The sequence below is a fragment of the Vanessa atalanta genome, chromosome 11, assembly GCF_905147765.1.
Source record: "Vanessa atalanta chromosome 11, ilVanAtal1.2, whole genome shotgun sequence".
Classification (NCBI taxonomy): domain Eukaryota; kingdom Metazoa; phylum Arthropoda; class Insecta; order Lepidoptera; family Nymphalidae; genus Vanessa; species Vanessa atalanta.
This window is the reverse complement of record NC_061881.1, coordinates 5,954,500-5,973,875: the sequence shown is the minus strand read 5'-3', so window position 1 is coordinate 5,973,875 and position 19,376 is coordinate 5,954,500. Positions and strand designations below refer to the sequence as shown.

Genomic DNA, 19,376 nt, shown 5'->3' with positions numbered 1-19,376 from the left:
CCCAACATTGCCCTAATCGATTACCATTTGTTTCTATCACTACAATAATCTCTCAATAGTTTAGAGCTGAATTCAAAAGAGGCTTTTGAAGATATTTTAGTTCAGTTTTCGCAGAAAAATCTAAGAAATACTATATTTATGGAATAATAGTTTTACCAGAAAAATGGCAAAGGTTATCGATCAAAACGGCACGTTTATAATAATTAATTAGATATTGTCATTAATATTAATAAATAATATTTGAAAAACTTGATAAAACCCCAAATTACTTTTTGTCCAACCTGGTATATATAAAATACAGGATTAAAAAGATTTAAAAAAACATAATTATCTAATAATTTCTATAATCTACATTCAATAGCATTTCTTCTTAATGAATACATAACTTTCCTCGAATACGATATATTTATGTCCTTAAATAATAAATCCTTCCCACGATAATAGCAGTACAATATAGTTTTGGACAAAGAAATGAAAAATGGTCCTAAACATAACATCATAGCTTCATAGTAATAACAGGGAACAGTATTATACGAATAATACGAAATCATAATTTTTAATATCAATAATATTAAAAATTATTATCTCGTTTATGATTTGTCAAAAAATCACAATAACAACAAACAAAAAACATCACCACTACTTAACAGCTGTTATTAATTGAACGCAGTTGTATCTCGTTAAATTAACACGCACCAATTGTAGAAAAATATCAAATTAAAGTAAAACAGTATAGTAAAACAACTCTTATTTTGAATAGTTCTATATTGTAAATATTGGATTTCAATAATAATAATGACTCTTATGAAATAAAATAAGTTGACAACTTTCTTTTGTCTTCAAGTTAAGTTAGGTTAATATATTCTTTAAGTAATTAACTATAATAAAGAACATGTTTTTACATTTAAAAAAGTATATTTCAAGATGTAATAACAATTATTAAATAAAAAGTATTTTGTTAAAAAGTTTATAACTTTAAACAAAAATAAACTAATAATTTTTCATAATGAAAAGTTGAAGCGAATAAAATTACTATCACACAAAATTAGTTGAAATGTGTTTTAAAAAGTGATGACCGCCTTCGACCCATTTGCCTTTAATAATTCCATAAACCTTAAAATACCTAATATAAAATTTACAGAAAGAAATTATTTTTCGGATTGTAGAAAACAAAATATACTAAGCTAAATTGTTTTTAAATATATAAAATTTAATTAAGTAAGTATACGATAAAGCAATCTTTAAAAAAAGCAATCTTATTTGATGAGTCAAATAAGACTTAAGATGGATTAGCGGCTAAGATTTCGGGTTTAATTAAAATGTAAGCTAACAAAAACATCGCAATTATTACTAAACACTTTTAGTTAAAGATACCTGTAAATTTACAATTAGTAAAAAATAAAAAGCTATGCTTAGTATTGTCAAATGAACTTTAAAACTTTAAGCCTCTAGACTTACCGTTGTGTCTAATTAGAAAGAGTTACATGAAAACTTCGTTGGAAATTTAATTAATGTTTATAAATGCCATTATAAAGAAGTAGGATCCATTTTAACAAGTGACACCTAATTAAAACAAGTCCCCTTCGTTTCTCTTGTCTGTCATCAAGATACAGGGCTATTCTTTTAAATTAGATATTTCGTAAGAGAGGCCGGAAACTTTCGGCTCCTTTATAATTGAAATTGGATCACTTCTATGCCATTTCATAAAAATAATATTTTTTTATAACGCACTCAAAATTAAGTGTCGGCTATATATTGAAATAAATATATAACAAATATAAAACAATTTGTCACATATTCCAATTTTCCCGATGTGGGTATGGTTATCATGTCTTATAACGCCGGATGAGATCCAAAGGCCAGAAGTGACAAGATCCTAGCGAGGTAGCCAGAGTTCGGGTACCGAAACAGCGACTGCGCTGTTTCAGATGCTTTAGGATTGGGCAAACAAGAGTCCTATGCCCGAAAATTTGGTCGAAGCGAGATCTGCTATAGCTGGTGGTTGAGGCCACCAAAGACAACTGTCGTGCTCTGCAACGAACTACAACGAACGCTGTGCAGTCTATACCGAGGCAAAGAGGGCACACGCAGGCTACTTGATGGGAAGAAGAAGGACGGTCGACAGCCCCAACAGTCGCTATCTAGTAAGCTCAGTAGGCAGCACGACTATCAAAATACACAGACAGAACGGAAACCACTCTGCCGGGGTGCAGGTACTGCTGCTGCAGTCCGTGGGGGAGTGGTAGTGGCTTCGGGAGTCCTACTACGTTTCGTCTGCCTTACTGAGTGGAGGACTTTGACTGTACTGTAGCGGACTTCACCAGAAGCTTTACAAGTCATGACTCATGCTCACGGTGAGAAGAGTATGTGGTCGTCGGATCGTACTTCTCCCCCAACCGGAGTCTGGCGTTGAGTTCGAAATTAATGTGTTTAGCACATTAATTCATTTAATAAATTTAAAATATAAAAATAAAATTTATCTGATAGAAGAATTAATATACGATATGCATACACATAGCATGAATTTAATTTATTTATATTTTCATGCGTCATATATATACTCGAAGTCTTGAAAATACAATGTAACCTTTATTCATTAGAAATAATACATTCTTTATTTTAAAAGGAAAAACGTAATAAGTCATTGAGTAACATGCGTGCAACGTAATGTCGTTATCTAATGAAAATGTCACTAGTCCATATGTGTTGTTGATATATATATACATAAACATAGAAGGTAAACACTTCTTACTAATTGGTATGTAAATAATATTTTAATAATAATAATTATATTTTATATTTCGACTTATAATAATTTTCATCGACATAATGAATATACGTTTGTATTTTACATAATATGCTATGGGCGATCCCATAACAGTGAGAAAGTAAAAGGATAATATTCAAAATACGGATTTACTACTCTGGAGATAATGTTGATATAATGACCGATTTCAGCCGTGGCGGTTAATTTCATGAGAGAATTGCCAGCTACGCCGAACATATTATAGTGCATAAATAAGTGGGTTAACACAGAATACACTCTCTCTATTCCGTCGCTTTCATAATTCGGTTTGACGGCGAATCCGACACGACCGGATAGAATTTAATTTAAACCAACAGCTTTACGTGATTGTCGAGGTAAGGAAATGTACAGACTGCCTATTTCCAGACTTTGGTCCGAAATTTCTCGACGAAAAAACCCAACAAATGTTTATACAACCCAACCTGTAGTGAGAATCCAAGACCCCGCGATCTACTGCCTAATACGTAAATAGGCCCATGATACAGTCAAACTATAATAAATTGTTTAATACTCCAATATCGATAGAGTAAGAGCCCGATTAACATATAACGACTAGAAATATATATAGACCGAGAGGAAAGGTCATTCATATTTCAAGTAAATGTACACAATGGTAATAAAAAAAGCAACCGCCCAACCGACACCAATTTAAAAGCTAATTTTTGAAATAATATAATTTATTTTAAAATGTTTTCAGTCATTTAATAACATATTTTATCAAACTTTTTCATATCGATTATTTATGTCAATATTAGAAAATAATAAACGTGAAAACGGACATTACACTTTCTTATCAAAATCAATGAATCTTAAATAAACTAACGTTATCGAGAACAACAATTATATAAATATACAATTCTATAAGACTAGCTATTTAACTTTGAATATTATCAAGTACGTTTCGAACGAATTTAATTTTAGCGTATCAAAGATAAAACCACTCTCATTTTTAATTAAAATTTCCACGGGTATTTTACACATGTCATTAAAGTGCCCCCGCATCACTTGGGAGTAAATATTTCTAAAACTCATTCAAATCGGATGTCTTTGTAGTCAAATACACCTACATAATATATAGCCTTAAGGCCTTTTAGTTGCTGAGAAATTGAAAGATTTTTTCCTTTAAGCCTTCTACTATTATTGTATTTAATTATAGTATTACTAGGTAATTTCTAACCTTTTTGCTCATGCTCGACTCGCTGGGTCTTCATTTTAATAAAATATTATCTCTTGTACGAAAGTAAGACTTACTCTTTGCTAAAACAACCGACGATGAATACAAAAAATACTCATATAAAATTTGACCCTAATAACACCATCTTGGTCAAAATAACCTAAAAACACTGTTGTAAAGTTTGAGTTTAATTAATAACAATGTCCTATTCTGCCCCCACCGTATTCATGCGTGTACCATAATTATTATAAATTTAAAAAAAAAAACATAGTAGAATTGTTATTAAATAATAAATAATTATGGATACATTTCTTCACACAACACATGCTGATCAGGAAAAAAGTCTAAAAATATTATTCATCCATTTTACTATATACATATATACGTAAATTATACGTGCGATACATTTGGATTCATTAAAAATAATATTATTAATTATATACTATGATGTCAAAAAATCTCCGTTTTGTTATCATTTTGTGTAAAGAAACGAAATTAACGAATGCAATTGTGATTTATTTTATCAGTTCGGTAAAATGCGACCGTTTAGTCAAAATGAAAATAATGACAATGAACATAATCAATAAATCAAATGCTCTCTGTTTATTTATATTCATTTTGCATCCGATTTTCTTTTTACGTCTCATTTTTTATCGTGTTATTAACACTGTTTGAACTGATTTTGTGAGGTAATGATGTCGAGGAACGTAAATTGTCATTTCTTCACCAACAGAATGCTAAAACATCGGTAATAATTCAGACAATATAATAAATCTTACTGAATGCTTTTAAAAACAATCATAACCTAAAAGTCATTATTGTTTATAGGTTTAAAGATAAAATAAAAATATTTATATTGCAAGTTTTGAGAGCAATAAGAATCCTGCCTATGGTATGCTTATAAATTCGATTTTTCCGATGGGAAAAAAGCATTTTTCGACAGTTTCGGACATTTTTCCTAAACACCTCTACCACCACATATTTGATTTTACAATCCCTTCAAGTCACTTTTTAATCAAACAAGGTTAACGATATTCAAATACGCATACATTCATTTGCCATGTTTGCGGGGAGTGCCTTCGACCTTCGGTTGACCTTCTAGCTTCTTTATGTTACGTTAAGGTTTTGAACAAGAAATTTTGTAGGAAATGGCACGATAAAAATGCCACAAAATATATAAAAGACTACTCTACCTTCACCTGTTTGATTACGTTAAAAGCCCATTCTCTGAATGTATGAACCTTATTATTTACAACCCTTAGCAAGGCAATAGACAGTTGTATCTGTTTTTCCGCACTATATAAAATGAATTTCATGTAATTAAAATTACTACCTATCTTTATGTACCAAAATTGATACTGGCATGATATCTGTTTGAGATTAATGCACTTCGGCACCCTTTGACTGATCACCATGAAATTCAACACATATATAACCTTCCTGGAGAGGAAGTGGATGCCACTTTGTTGTTTTATGCGGCTAGATGGTGCAGCATATTCGATAAATATCTTCGCTTTTGATTACATAATTCGTTTACTTTTGATTCAATTACTAAAACCATGAAACGAATATTCTGTAGCAAAGACAAATCTTACAATAAGGCAAAACAAAAATCGTTGTTCATATTATACTGATTATTTAAAAACGTGATATTTATAGATATTTTAGAGTGCTATAAAATATTTATTTAGCGTTCTGCATTCAGTCAATACAAAATGTTTACACATCCTAAAAGAGGCTAAACAGCCAGCGAATGAGAATATTATTTACTCTCAAATAAAGAAGCAAATTGTGTACTTTTAAATTTTAAATAAATATAAAAGATATCATATTTTTTTATTCTAAAACTTTAAGAGAAAGTACATTCACCCATTAAAACCAATCATTAAAACTTGCTTGCTGTTAAACTAAATTTTGTTTTTATTATATTTATTATGCTACAAAAACCGAGGGCTTTGTTATATCTAGGAGCCTAAGCCATATGAATGACATTGTGCTGTATACTTTATGTGGTTTATCCTTCTGGATGAAGACTACTAGTGTTCGCTTGGAATAACTTGTGAATAAGGCGATATATTTTTATAATATAAAAATTCAAAATGACGTTATATTGTTTAAGTATCTCGTCTGATGGTAAAAAATGAGAGTTTTGAAATTTTTGTAGTTTCCAGAGTCGTGTTTTCTTATCTTGGCTATTTTTTTTTTGCAAGTTATAGGTGCAGTTGCGACTTCTATTGTGTCTGTCTATTTACTTGCAAAGTGATGTTAAATAATGTTGTTCTAATAAGATTTAATTTATATTTAAGGGTATCAAGAGGAGGTATGTGCTTTATTTGTAGTGTGGTATTAAATTCATTACGGTGAGCTTATGTAATATGATCCAATTGAACTTTATCGGAGTTACAATTATTATAGTGAAGTATACGTATCAATATATATACATATATATATATATATATATATATATATATATATATATATATACTGTTATTGGATGAGCTTGAATTGTGCAGTTTCCTAAAAGAGCTGATCACGATTGCGTAAATCCTTCCAGTTCATTAGTCGACTTTAGGCTGACTCATGAAAGTGTCGGCCGTGTTGAGAGTTCTGGGTCGATGCATTCAATTTATTCCGTTTGTCGGTTTTTTCATAAGATAATAAAGTCACGTTAATTAAGAGCTCATAAACAAAGAGTTAGTATTTTCTCATTATTAACTATTGTTAGGTAAAATTTAAAAGATTAAATAATTGTAATATTCGTTATTATAATTGACGTAAAACATCTTTTTACGCTCCTTGGGTTGAAATCGGTTGGATTTGTATGCCGTATAATCACGTACAGGCTGACGCAGGTGCTTACCGGCAGTGGCTATTTCAGTTTATTTCGGGTGTTTCAGTTTTGAGAGACAACCCCCGTACGTTTCTCTCTATCCCGAGATCTCCTCTAACTTAGATGACCACACAATATTCAAACCGTCGGGGTTCATGATAGCATGCGCAGGCGATCCCGATGTCGCCCAATGAGCTTGAGTGGGTACCGCGGGATTTGTAGTAGGTGTTCCGGCGCACTCCTCCCCAACACTCCTAGTGCCACGTTTCATACATCCCCACTTAAAGGGGGTAATGTATGAAGGACTTTCTTGAAAAGAAAGAGACTAGCATGCCAACAAGGCAAACGACATGACGCTCTTTACTCCCTTTATATACTTATATAAATAACAAAAATTAGTATACTTTAGTAACAAGACTATTAATTACCATAGTCATATTTCAACAATCATAATTTTTTCAAAATTCTAGATATGCATTAACTATCATCAAAATACGTGATGATGACACCATTGAGTACTTTTCGGAACTTCCTGTAGTCCCAAAATTGGTGAATCACGCACACTCGAATAAAAAAAAAACAGTTTTTATGTCACAAAATATGCAGTTACATAACTTTGATTAAAATTCTGTTTTCAATTCGTTTCGATGGTGTGATGTGATCGAGGAAATTGAAAAGGAATAATAAGACCAGAGAAAATAAATAAAACAGCGTAACAGAGTACATTCCATATTCGTCCTCTTTTGGCGCTTCATTGCGATATAACGATAATAGGCAATGACAATTTCATTTCATTCACAATTGTATTTAAAACAAGCCCTTATAACTCTTCGTTAAGACTTAGTAAACCTTCTTCAATATGTTTTCAATCCAAGCTTTAAGGAAATTCTTTCTAAAATAGAGATAAGACAGAATTTTTTAAGTATCTGACTATAAACTCTCGTACCGTTTTTAAATGTCTTGAGAGCTTTATACGTGCAGTCTACACTATGATTCTTATAATACTTACATCTTGTGTGTACTTTTAGAGCATGGTGTCTCATAACCCTTCAAGTATTATGGCCACAATTACATTAAATTAGGGACAATATTTATACTATTGTATATTTCCCAACCTAATATCTCCTGACTCAGGCGACCTATCTATACAGGATATCTTTCAATACACTAGTGCGTGCAGAATGATGCAATCTATACATTCTAACTCGAAAGTTAATTCGATACAACTGCAAAGAGATTAGCGAAAAACCAACGGCTTCACGAGCATTTCGAGGCACGGGAGTGGAGAAAAACCAACTTCAAAACTCCTAGCTGTGACTGAAAAAATATTTACAGTAAAACCAAATAACATTCTGCCTGGTCCAAAATTAGATCTCATATACTCAGCACCCACAGTCAACCAATTGGGCTTAAACCATAGAAATCATATTCTTACAAGAACTACCCTCTCCTCAGCCCGGACCGAGCGGAATCACATAAATACGGCAGAGCGCTTAGTAACGGGTCCCCACCGACTACGTTCTGAGCCGAGGTGCGATCTCATAGGAGACACCCTCAGGACGAACGTCACTCTCGAGCCCAAAAGGGTTCACTCTAAGGCAGAGTCGTAACACTTGCCCCAACGTTCGGTGACGCTGTAAAGGCCAGTAGGGCCAACAGCAATACTCAACCATGATACAAAAGTAACGGGTTTTAATGTTCGGTTGTCTGTCGGTCGATAAGGTTCGAGTCTGTTCGTATTGGTCGTGATATTTACGATTCTTATATACTTATTAGCTCCCTATGTATTGTAATATTATCGTGTATTTGATTAAAGTTATATACTGACGGTAATTGAGTCCGATTATAAATAAATAAAGAAGTATTTATTTTTTTTTATTTAATGTATCTTAGGGTTTGTTAGAATACATTATTTACTAAAATAAAATGTTTAGTTTTTATATTCAAAAAAAACAATTCGTCGTATGGTAATAGAGAGATACAAGTATTTCAAACGGGATATTTACCACGTTTTTTATTTTTATTTAAGCTCTAGCTCAATATTTCGACATTATTTAAGAATGTCTTGTTCGCGAGACTCAAATCTTATAGTAGAGAGATAGTTAACGAAACTACCAGTTTGCTATTACCGATCGGAACTATGAATATCGATAGATAAAGATAAATTATACTGATCTTTTAATACGAAATTAGATAAAACTCCCTGAACACTTGAATATAAGTATTTTTTAGAATATTTCTCAATATATCGTTGTAAATAAGTCCCTATATAAAGTCTTGTTTTTAAAATCTAATTATATCAAAACTTATAATTACTGTTATCGAACACAAATAAACTTAAATTTAATATGCAATTAACAGCCGATTTGACAGCTATTATGGTTCTAACTTTAGTCTTAGGTTACTCAAACGAGACACGCCCAATAATTTCCTTTGACATGTTTATCACTGAAGGCTTCTTAAAATACCGCATTATTGACCTTATCTAAAAAATCGATGGATCAATAACCTCAATAGTCATCGAATAATTTATAATAAATAAAAATTAAAAAATAAAATTAATCTACATACACTCTTATTTTAGAAGCAGAAGAAACGAATATTATTTAGGAAAATAAATTTAAAAAGAAACTCACTTATATTCTACCTTTAATAATGTATTTAATTTAGATTACGAAGGCAAAATTAAGCCGTTCATTTAAGGATTAATCAAAATGAAGACACTATCATTGCGCTACTAACCATGACTAAGAGGTTACAATTATGGGACTTGTGTCTTTAATTACACTGACTCAATCACACTTCAAACGTTAACACGGCAATACATTTGGGGTTAGAATAAGTGATGCGTGGGAAACTACCCAAACAAGCAAGAGATCAAGCAATATTTATAATTATTCCATAAGCAATTTGAAATAGATATCCTGTTTAACAGACACTTAATTAAGTGTGTGTTTAACAGTTTAACAGTTATTACGGGATTACTAGTTATTTAAATGAAAAATTACGAGTCACATTTTGAAATGTTTTATTTAAGTAAAGCTGACGAATATGGGTCACTTGATGCTGAATAGATACTTACATTATTAAAATTATAAACTACATTTTACAATGTCACTGCACCTACCTTGAGAAAACAAAAATGATAAACTATACTATGTGCGTGCTGTTATAAATACTTCGCTATCACTCTTCAAGCCGAAACACAAATATACTAAGTATTGCTGTTCGGCGGTAGAAAACGTGTTGAGTGTTGATACTTAACAACAGGCTTGCACAAAATACTTACCACCGGTATAAATAAACAGTTAAAATCATTATGATACAGTGATAAATCCAAAGTTAAGTTGTATTTACTTTGACTGTGATGGATATTTATCTATTTTAAAACGACTTGTTTCAAATAACCAGCGGAGCTACAGCCATGCTTGTATAGAATGTCTCAATCAATATACACAAATATTTCTTAACATTCGTACGTGCCTATCGAATATCACATTAATTCTAAATTAGTTCAGTCATCAAGGAGATTAGGCGACGTCAATATCGCTTTCAATCAAATGGAATCAGGCGGAGTAGCTGGAATGGATTTATATTTGTGACTATTTTGAACACGTTGCTAATTAATTTTTCCTGAGCAGTTTGATCACGGACATGGTTCATATTTAAAATCGGCCAAGTGCGACTCGGACTCGTGCCCGAAGGATTCCAAACCATTATCTATAATAATGGCAAAATAAACATGTCTGTTGTATGGGAGCCCCCTTAAATTTTTATTTTATTCTTTTTTTTATCATTTTATTGTTACAGCAGCAACATAAATACATCATATGTGAATTGATGTGAAATGTGAATTAAATTTCAACCGTCTAACTATCACGTTTCATGAGATACAGCCTGGTAATAGACGGACAGAGTCTTAGTAATAGATTCGTTTTACTAATTTTTTAAAATTAAAAAGTTAAGGAACGTTTCACTTGTGCGTTTGTGTTTTTTTTAATAATATTTATAGGTAGGCGGACGAGCAAATATGACACCTGATTTTAAGTGGTCACTGCCCAGACAATGGTGCTATAAGAAATATTAACCATCCCTTACATTGCCAATGCGCCACCAACCTTGGGAAATAGATATTATGCCCCTTGTGAACTAGATATTATGCCCCTTGTGCCTGTAGTTACACTGGCTCACTCAGCCATCAAACCGGAACACAACAATACTGGGTACTGCTGTTTAGTAGCAGAATTTCTAATGAATGGGAGGTACCTACCCAGACGGGCTAGCGCAAACCCCTATCACCAAGTGTTTCCAGGCCTCCTCTCCTTTTTATGGAGGAGGTTTGGAACTTATTCCACTCATTCTTAAGTTGCTTAACTACGAGTTGATAAATACACACACATGAAATTTGACACAGATTTCCACACGATGTTTTTCTTCACCGCTGAACATGATATAAATTATAAACGCTTAAACACGTGAAAACTCAGTGCTGCTTGCCCTGGCTAAGAGCCACAATTTTCGTAACAACTTTACACACTCTTTCCACTGCGTCAACTTAGCTCCTATTTTGTATCGAATACAGAAAAAAATGCGTCTAACATTAAATTTTTCATCGTTGAAATATTATGATTTAACTACCTTGATTTTTATGAAACATTTTCAATTCAAAGCAGCACGTTCATTCACGTCATAAACATTGCTAGTGCTAATCTCGTCTAAGAGGTTTTGATGTTACAGTAATATTACATTTTACGATCACGGTAACTGATATTTTACGGGAGTCCATAATTCGAACTTAACAATTTTATCACTACCATTTATTACGGTTGTAGCACGCTTGTAATATTTAAGGTTTTTTAAAGGCAGACCAAAGGTTTATTTGGTTAATATACGTAGGTATATATAATGACAGCTGGCTAACAATATATATGTGATAAGATATTATTTATTTCCAATTCAATAACATACAAATAATTTGGCAATTGTTAATTAGTATATATATTAAAATACCGGATAATATATTATTACTCATTAAAATGATGAAGAACGCAGGACAGCAGTGCGATTTTGTAAAAAATCATTTTGTATTTCGCTTGAGAAATGTTGACTTTTGATTTACAATTTTGATTCGTGTATCATATAAATTTAATAATAATTATAGTTAACATCGCACATCTGACATTTCACGTTCGTTTTCTGCGGCGAGTTTCAAGTTTCGTCTAACAGAATACCCCTACACATCAAGAACAAACTATTTGAGTACTAACCACGTTTCTTCACTCTATAGGCTACTCCCCGAAATGATAAGAGATCTGAAATATTGACGATTCAAAAACACTTTATTGTATAGTTTAATTAAATAAAAAAAAAACCTTCAATTCCGCTCATTTCCACATAATTCTAAAAATAGTTATCATAGTCACCATTAAGATCAAGGGTTTTGTGTATACTTGCATATATATATTTTCACTTATATAACACTTATTAACAGTATATATAAATATATAATTCTAACCTCAGGCTCGATTTATTTAATAATCGTAACAATATCACTTTTCAGAATTAAATACTGTTATAATTAAAATGATACAAACAAAGAATTAAATCTATAAATAGTATAAAAATAATTTGTTGTTGTTGTATTTTCGTCAGTATCTCCACTTTCTGCTAAATCTAAATCACTCTACGAATTTAGTATGGTTCACTAATAGAAATAGTGATTAACGATGTTTGTATATATAATTTATACAAAATGTCTGAACTATGATGGCGTTTTATAAAACAAAAATAATTTTGTACGCTTACAAGACCGCTGCCTTAACATTAGGAGATCCATCAAAACAATGTACAAAAAAATGTACTACTACTAATGCTATACTATAAATAAAATATGGAAATGTACAAATCCGAGTACAAAATAAGATCCACTGTATTACATCCAGCGAAAGTGGTTATTATCAAAAACTACTACTATGCGTGATTTTTTATATAATTTTAACGTTTTAATTTCCTTCAATTTTAAAATTAATTTTCCAAAATTATCCCTGGTAAGCTTTGTAACTATATTTTTTCATTAAAATTTATTTAGAAAAGTCTTTAGAAACATCGTTTTTTTATTTTTTTTTAATCAAAATATACTTAATTCAATATAAATCACCATTTTTAAACAAATTTTATACAGCTAATACTAAATATATGTAGGTAGGTTAAGCTATGAGAAGTAATTAAAACTAATGTTAGCACTTTTATAACAAAACTGGCTAACCCGACCGTTTCCCCGAACGTAAAATATAATTTGATAATTATCGACTTTTTTTTTTTTTTTAAATTATTAATTTCTCTTTATATATTATATAAGGGTTAATGACAAGTTGTCATTTAAACTCAACCAATCAGTTAAGAATCATAATAATAAGTATTCATGTTAAAAATATGCGATTTCATCATTTAATTCAAATAAAAAATCTATATGTATGTACTCCTTACAGATTTAATATTCACACACACACACACACACACACACACACAACCATAACGAAACGTAAACTTTGATTGTATTGATTTGAATATAATTAGTGAGTTAAAAGGAATTAAACAATTACACTAAATAACTCGACCCCGAGACGCCGTAATTTCAGAGATAAAAATTACCCCGTTGCTACAAATTAAGCTACAAAACAGTATCACGGGAACCATTAATTTTCAAGGAGAAAATATTTTGTTTTTAACCGACGAAAACAAGAACCTCCTCGGATTGAATTCGATACTTTTTTATGCTTTCTGTAAATAAATGACTATTTATTAATGCAAAATAAATTCTTACATATATTTTATCTGTCAACATGGCAGTTTTGTTACAGAATTTCATTTTACAATCAAAAATGAAAATATTAGTATCGCATATTACGAATAAAGAATGATTGATTCAATGCAATTTTACCCGACGGGACGTCGTATCATAGATACCGAGGCAAATTAATAACTAATATTGATGATATTGAACTATTCTAAACAGCCGGGCTAGTCAAATAACAAGATTTAAATTCCACAATAACCCTTAAAAAATGTGATCATTTAGAAACGACTCAGCATAAGACGATCGATAAAACATCCGTAACTTATTTTAGGAATAGCAATGTCTCCACGTCACACGTCATGCCTAAATTCCTATAGGAACGTGCAGTAATATTTTTAGAATCATGTTATCGTGTCAAATAAAATAAGTCTAGATAACGGCTTCATATATCATTCACTCACTTGCACTAGTATTAATAATTTTTAGTAATAATTATTATTGAAAACATCGAACAATATCAGTTTTTTTCAATCTTATTTCAATTTGTTTTTTATTCATAACACTAAAACACGTTAATACTATCAAAAAAAAGTTTTGACAAATAGAGAAGAAAAAGATACAAAGTGCGTGAGCCAGTGTATCTGTAGACACAAGGGACATAACATCTAAACTCCCGAGGTTAGTGGCGCATAGGTGTCATGTAAAGAATGAATAACATTTCTTACGGTTCTATTGTCTATGGGCGTTGACGGCTGCTATCAGATAATCCATTTGTCTAACTATAAAATAAAATAAAAACATCGTTCACAATATTTTGATCACAAATATTGAAGTTAAATCCAATTCAATTGAATTTGTCAACAATCTCGATCTTACATAGATAGTAAGAAGTTGTAACTCGTATTTTAAAAGATAACATTATCTTATAACACTGCACTAGCTGCGCTTAAGTAATTGTTAGTACTAGCAAACACTGGTGCCGTCTTAATTATGCAATTGATGTGGTATCCACAAACGTATAAATTAGTAAGATATTACAGTTGGCGGAAACTAATGATAAACAAACTATATATATAGCTTATATGTATAGCTTCAACAGAGTTCTGTTCACAGCAACAGCACATCCTGGATCCGGTCGTATCGGATGTGCTGGATCGAATTGGATTTATTTATAATACATTTATATATTACTAAAATACTATGAATAACTACATTTAATTTCAAAAATAAAGCAATAAATTATAATTAACAAATGCAGTGATAAACAGAGAATAGTCGCCGTGACTGAATTCGGCAAGGAGAACATCACATATTATATTATTTACATCCCAAATAATTAACGTGGATGTCCTGCCGAACCCTTCGATTGAAATGAAAATATTTTAACCCCTGTTTGACAGAAACTCATTAAGTACCCGATAGTAAAGGTAAATTTTGGCAAGCCGTGATGAAAATATTCTGAATACTAGTCCAATACTATATTTGAAATTATGAAATCAAAGTTGTAAACGTACTAATTACTTTACTCATTTATTCTACAGAAGCCAAGTCTAACGTTCTTTAATATAACGTTCAAGGGTAAACAATATTTTTTTGCTACATTGTCCGTTAATTTCTGAGCAAAATTAAACTAATCACCATTGACGTTTTTATTCTTAAGACTTCATAAAGGAGTTTCCGTTGTTTTACAATAATAAATAGTTTAATCGTCAAGTGCTATATTACTTAGATAGGCAGACAAAATAGCAAATATATTTTTAAATATTAATTAAATACATAATTCGAATTTAATTATTTACGTTCATTCTGCATGCGAAGTGTTATCTTCAGCACTTCACATAATGAATGTGAATTACGCTTTAATTAATGTCGTACAAACGCCTACGCATTATCACGTGAGTGCATTTGTTAGAGAATTAAACTATTTGTATTAGATACAATATCTATATAATATATATATATATATATATATATATATATATATATATATATATATATATATATATATATATATATATATATGTTTTCAACATACAATTTACAGTTTATATGTTTTGTCACTATAACTGATTAGATTTTTAGTTAATACTTACTTCAAATTCATGTCCTCAAGAATTTGATTCGGCAACAAGTCCAGTATTTGAGAGACATTCAGCGTATCCCAAGATAAATCAGAACCCAAGGCCTGCTGCGTGCAGTTAATAAAATTCTGTATCTCCAACTCCGTACCCATCGCAACACTGATTCACTTCACTAACACTTTGAAACAACTAGTTAAATCATACGTGTCAATTTAAAATGTTTCGACGTTTTTCCCAAAAATAACTCGTCTTAGGAACATCACTACCGATGTTATCAATAACATGATGAAACTGCTTAGTTCATAGTTTATAGTAGTCACTAAACACTTATTTCGATTATGATGTGAGTTTCACTCTTGTAAAATATTAGGGTGGTTAGGGTTATATATTATTAATTTTGAAATTATTAAGAATAGTGTAACTATTAGGTCTAGGTATTAATATAAAAAAAAAACAATCCTGCATTGCCCCGTGGAACGTAGCGTGATATTAAATCATCATATAAACAATGAACTACATATACTTCATTTAGGATTAGACAATCAAATAAAAAAATATTTTCTCAAATCCGATCGGTAGTTTTAGAGAACGGCACGTTAAAAAAAAACAAACAAACTCTCAAACTTTAGTATATAATTATCAACATAACAGACTCATACGATAGATAGTTATTTATTAAAATATCAAATAAATATATTATTTAATATTTTAAGTCGATTGAGGTATTATTAATATGGCATAGTAAAATTAAATTGAAAATGAGGTTTATTTGACATTTCAAATTGCTGATTATAATTATGTTAAAATTGCATGTCATCAAAATCAAATTTGAATATAGTTTGATGCAGATAGAATCAAGTTTGGAATGATACTTAGTTCTAATATAATATTACGAAGCCCGCACAAACTTTAGTCCATACAAATACCGAGTACCGACTACAGGACCGCATATATGTAAATTTCATGAACTAGGAACTACCCAAACTTAAAGGAATTATTATACTGTAATTATGTCATTCAATGAAATACCTACATAAATAAATATGAATTTACCAACACATTGTTGTTGGAAATAGAAAGTAACTGGTTTAGGATAAGCATTATATGTCATACTCCTATTACGGTTATAATATATATTTATATACATATATAGACACTATTTGCTTGACCGTGCTAGTCTCAATATTTACCAATTCTGTTTGATATATTTATTGGCAAAGGTTATTATAGACTTTAAAACAGGACTCAATTATAAAGTTTACAGGCAAGTAAACGCTGAACGTCCAATATAAATTATAAAATACTGGAAAGTTTGAGAGCACTCACAGGAACTACCGGTCCAATTTCAATAATAACTTTTTCTATTATAGAGCATTTGTTGAGTGAGGTTATAAGTAATGATTGTATACGTAACATTATGCTTCGAATGATAGGAGTGGAGCAGCAACCACAAACATTAACTAATTTGGCAAATTGTATGAAACAACATGTACGAGTATATCCCAAATTAAAGGCTAGTAACAGCTATTAAGTTGTAACTTGGTTCGAAATCGAAGTAAAGTTGACGGCAAATTACAAATCAATAACAGTGGCTTTTCTTAGTAGGAAGAATAAACAAACCTTAAACTACACTTAGTGCGTTTTTTTTTATTTGCGAGTTAATACGAATATCTACCAAGAAAAACCCGAGGTATATTTCTTATAAAAGTAGTTTTTGGAAATATGCGAAGAATAAAATATCCATATTTATTTTTTACATAAAATAATAAAAAAAGTCTGATGTATGTGGTTTGATATATTTGTTACAATAAAATCTATTATCAATGAGCTTACACCTTAATAACCTCGAAAGCAACCGTTTCACGATCCATTCTACCTATCACAGTGAAAAATGTTTTCTCGGAACATTCTTCCGAAAACCTACTCTTGGTCGTAATAAAAAGGAAATGTTTATAAGAAAAGTAGCAATGAAAAATCCTTTCTCTCAAATTCTTTTAAAATATAATTACACATATAACTTTTTACAGCACACTTTTTCTCTTAGTTTCTCATTAAATAAATTGGTGAAATAGATTTTATTTGAAATATTTCATGTAAAAGAAAACAATTTTAATTTTAATCATAAAGGGACAGTTATCAAATGCGTAATATTTTTGTTCACATGTATATTTATTCTGAAACTTGATGTAGGACTCTTTCAAGTTGATAGCGAGAACGTAACATTTATTATCTGTTTATTACACCACGTACTTTAAAACCTTTGATGAGATATGTTAAATGTTTAATGAACCGCTGAAACGGTAAGAATACAGTAATAAATTCAAACATCCTGGCACGTGCGTACTTTCTGCGTAAATCGAATGCGTTGTTAACGAACTAAATAGCATACGGCAATTAGTTCCATATTTTATTATTGTTACCATTTTTTCATTAATTTTAAATACATGATGAATCTTTTTCTTTTATGTAGTCACAATAAACGAAGAAGCATTAATTTATTAATTGACGCGAGTTATTATATATTTAGTATATTGACTTTTTTTTGCGTGACAAATTGTAATATATACGTAAACGTTACATCATTAAGAACACATAGGAAACTCTTTGCCGAATTTAAAAACTACAAAAAAAAATTAAACCTATTCATTATCGTTTGTTTTATTCAACGTAACAATTAAATTTGGGTCATAGTTGTTTACTTTCACTCAAAATTTACTGCTCCTTTTAAATTTTTACTTGGATACTAATTAACATAATTGCCTGATCTTAAACAACAATAATTAAATCAAACGAATAAAAGCCTTGCTGATTTCTTGCTTTGCTGTAAACTTTATTGTTAGGTATATAACGAATGGTTAAAATAAACTGAAAATATAATAAACATCTTTATTTAGCTATAAACTGATTGCTTGTTTTATAAGCATATTAAAACTTTACACAACACAGCCATTACCTTTATTTATCTAAGTTTTGAAATACGAAATAAAAAAGTTTTGTTTAATTTTTACTACACAATTTCAAGATATTTTATCGTTTTCATTGTTTTTTTATTTATTAATTGTTTACTTTATCTAAAGTTTTAAATCACTTTCAAGTATTTTAGGCCGCTTTGTCACTGCACGTCGTCACGGGACAACGCTCCGAACTCGACTGAACTCGAGTATAGCCGCCCTTATCTAAAATAATACTATTGAGAAAATATTTATCACCTCAAAAGACAAAAGCGTCTCATTACAGAACTCATTGCATACTAACGGTCAAAAAACCTCTATTTACCTTCTTCGTCTTTACTTTTTCGCTTGTTTAAGTATCAAAGACAAGAGACGATAGAATTTTTGGTAAAAGGAAATTTGATATTTTTTAAGCCTTCTATATTAATGAGCGTAAAACCAAAAATAATATTTCATGGATCTCGGGTACTTTAAACAAGCTAACTTCTCCAGTTACCTATCAAAATATAGATGCGATATGAACTTCTTAAAAAAATCTTATTTAAACTAACTTTTAACTTAATTTAAACTAATAATTTTACTTAATTATATTTTTGTTAATGATTATACATTAACAAGTATTATAATGAAATAAGTATCATATCTTATTCTTTTATTCACTTATAATAAATACATTAAAAAGACTGGACCATTTTTTTTTAGCATTAGCAGCCTATAAATTTGCCCACTGCTGGGCTA

The 19,376-nt window shown here is 30.5% G+C and overlaps 1 protein-coding gene across 2 annotated transcripts in view; it reads right to left on the bottom strand.

Moving 5' to 3' along the window:
* Positions 1–18,819, bottom strand: part of LOC125067320 (tachykinin-like peptides receptor 86C) — a 44,697-nt gene extending 25,878 nt beyond the window's left edge. The window contains exons 1-2 of one of the 2 annotated variants that reach the window (XM_047675855.1): positions 18,641–18,819; positions 15,700–16,042 (exon numbers count right to left, since the gene is read on the bottom strand). In XM_047675855.1, coding sequence (XP_047531811.1) covers positions 15,700–15,839 — 140 coding nt within the window. In that variant the 5' untranslated portion in view covers positions 15,840–16,042; positions 18,641–18,819. The remainder of the gene's footprint in view (positions 1–15,699; positions 16,043–18,640) is intronic. The other variant, XM_047675857.1, reaches the window with a different exon arrangement.
* Between the last annotated feature and the right edge of the window lie 557 nt (positions 18,820–19,376).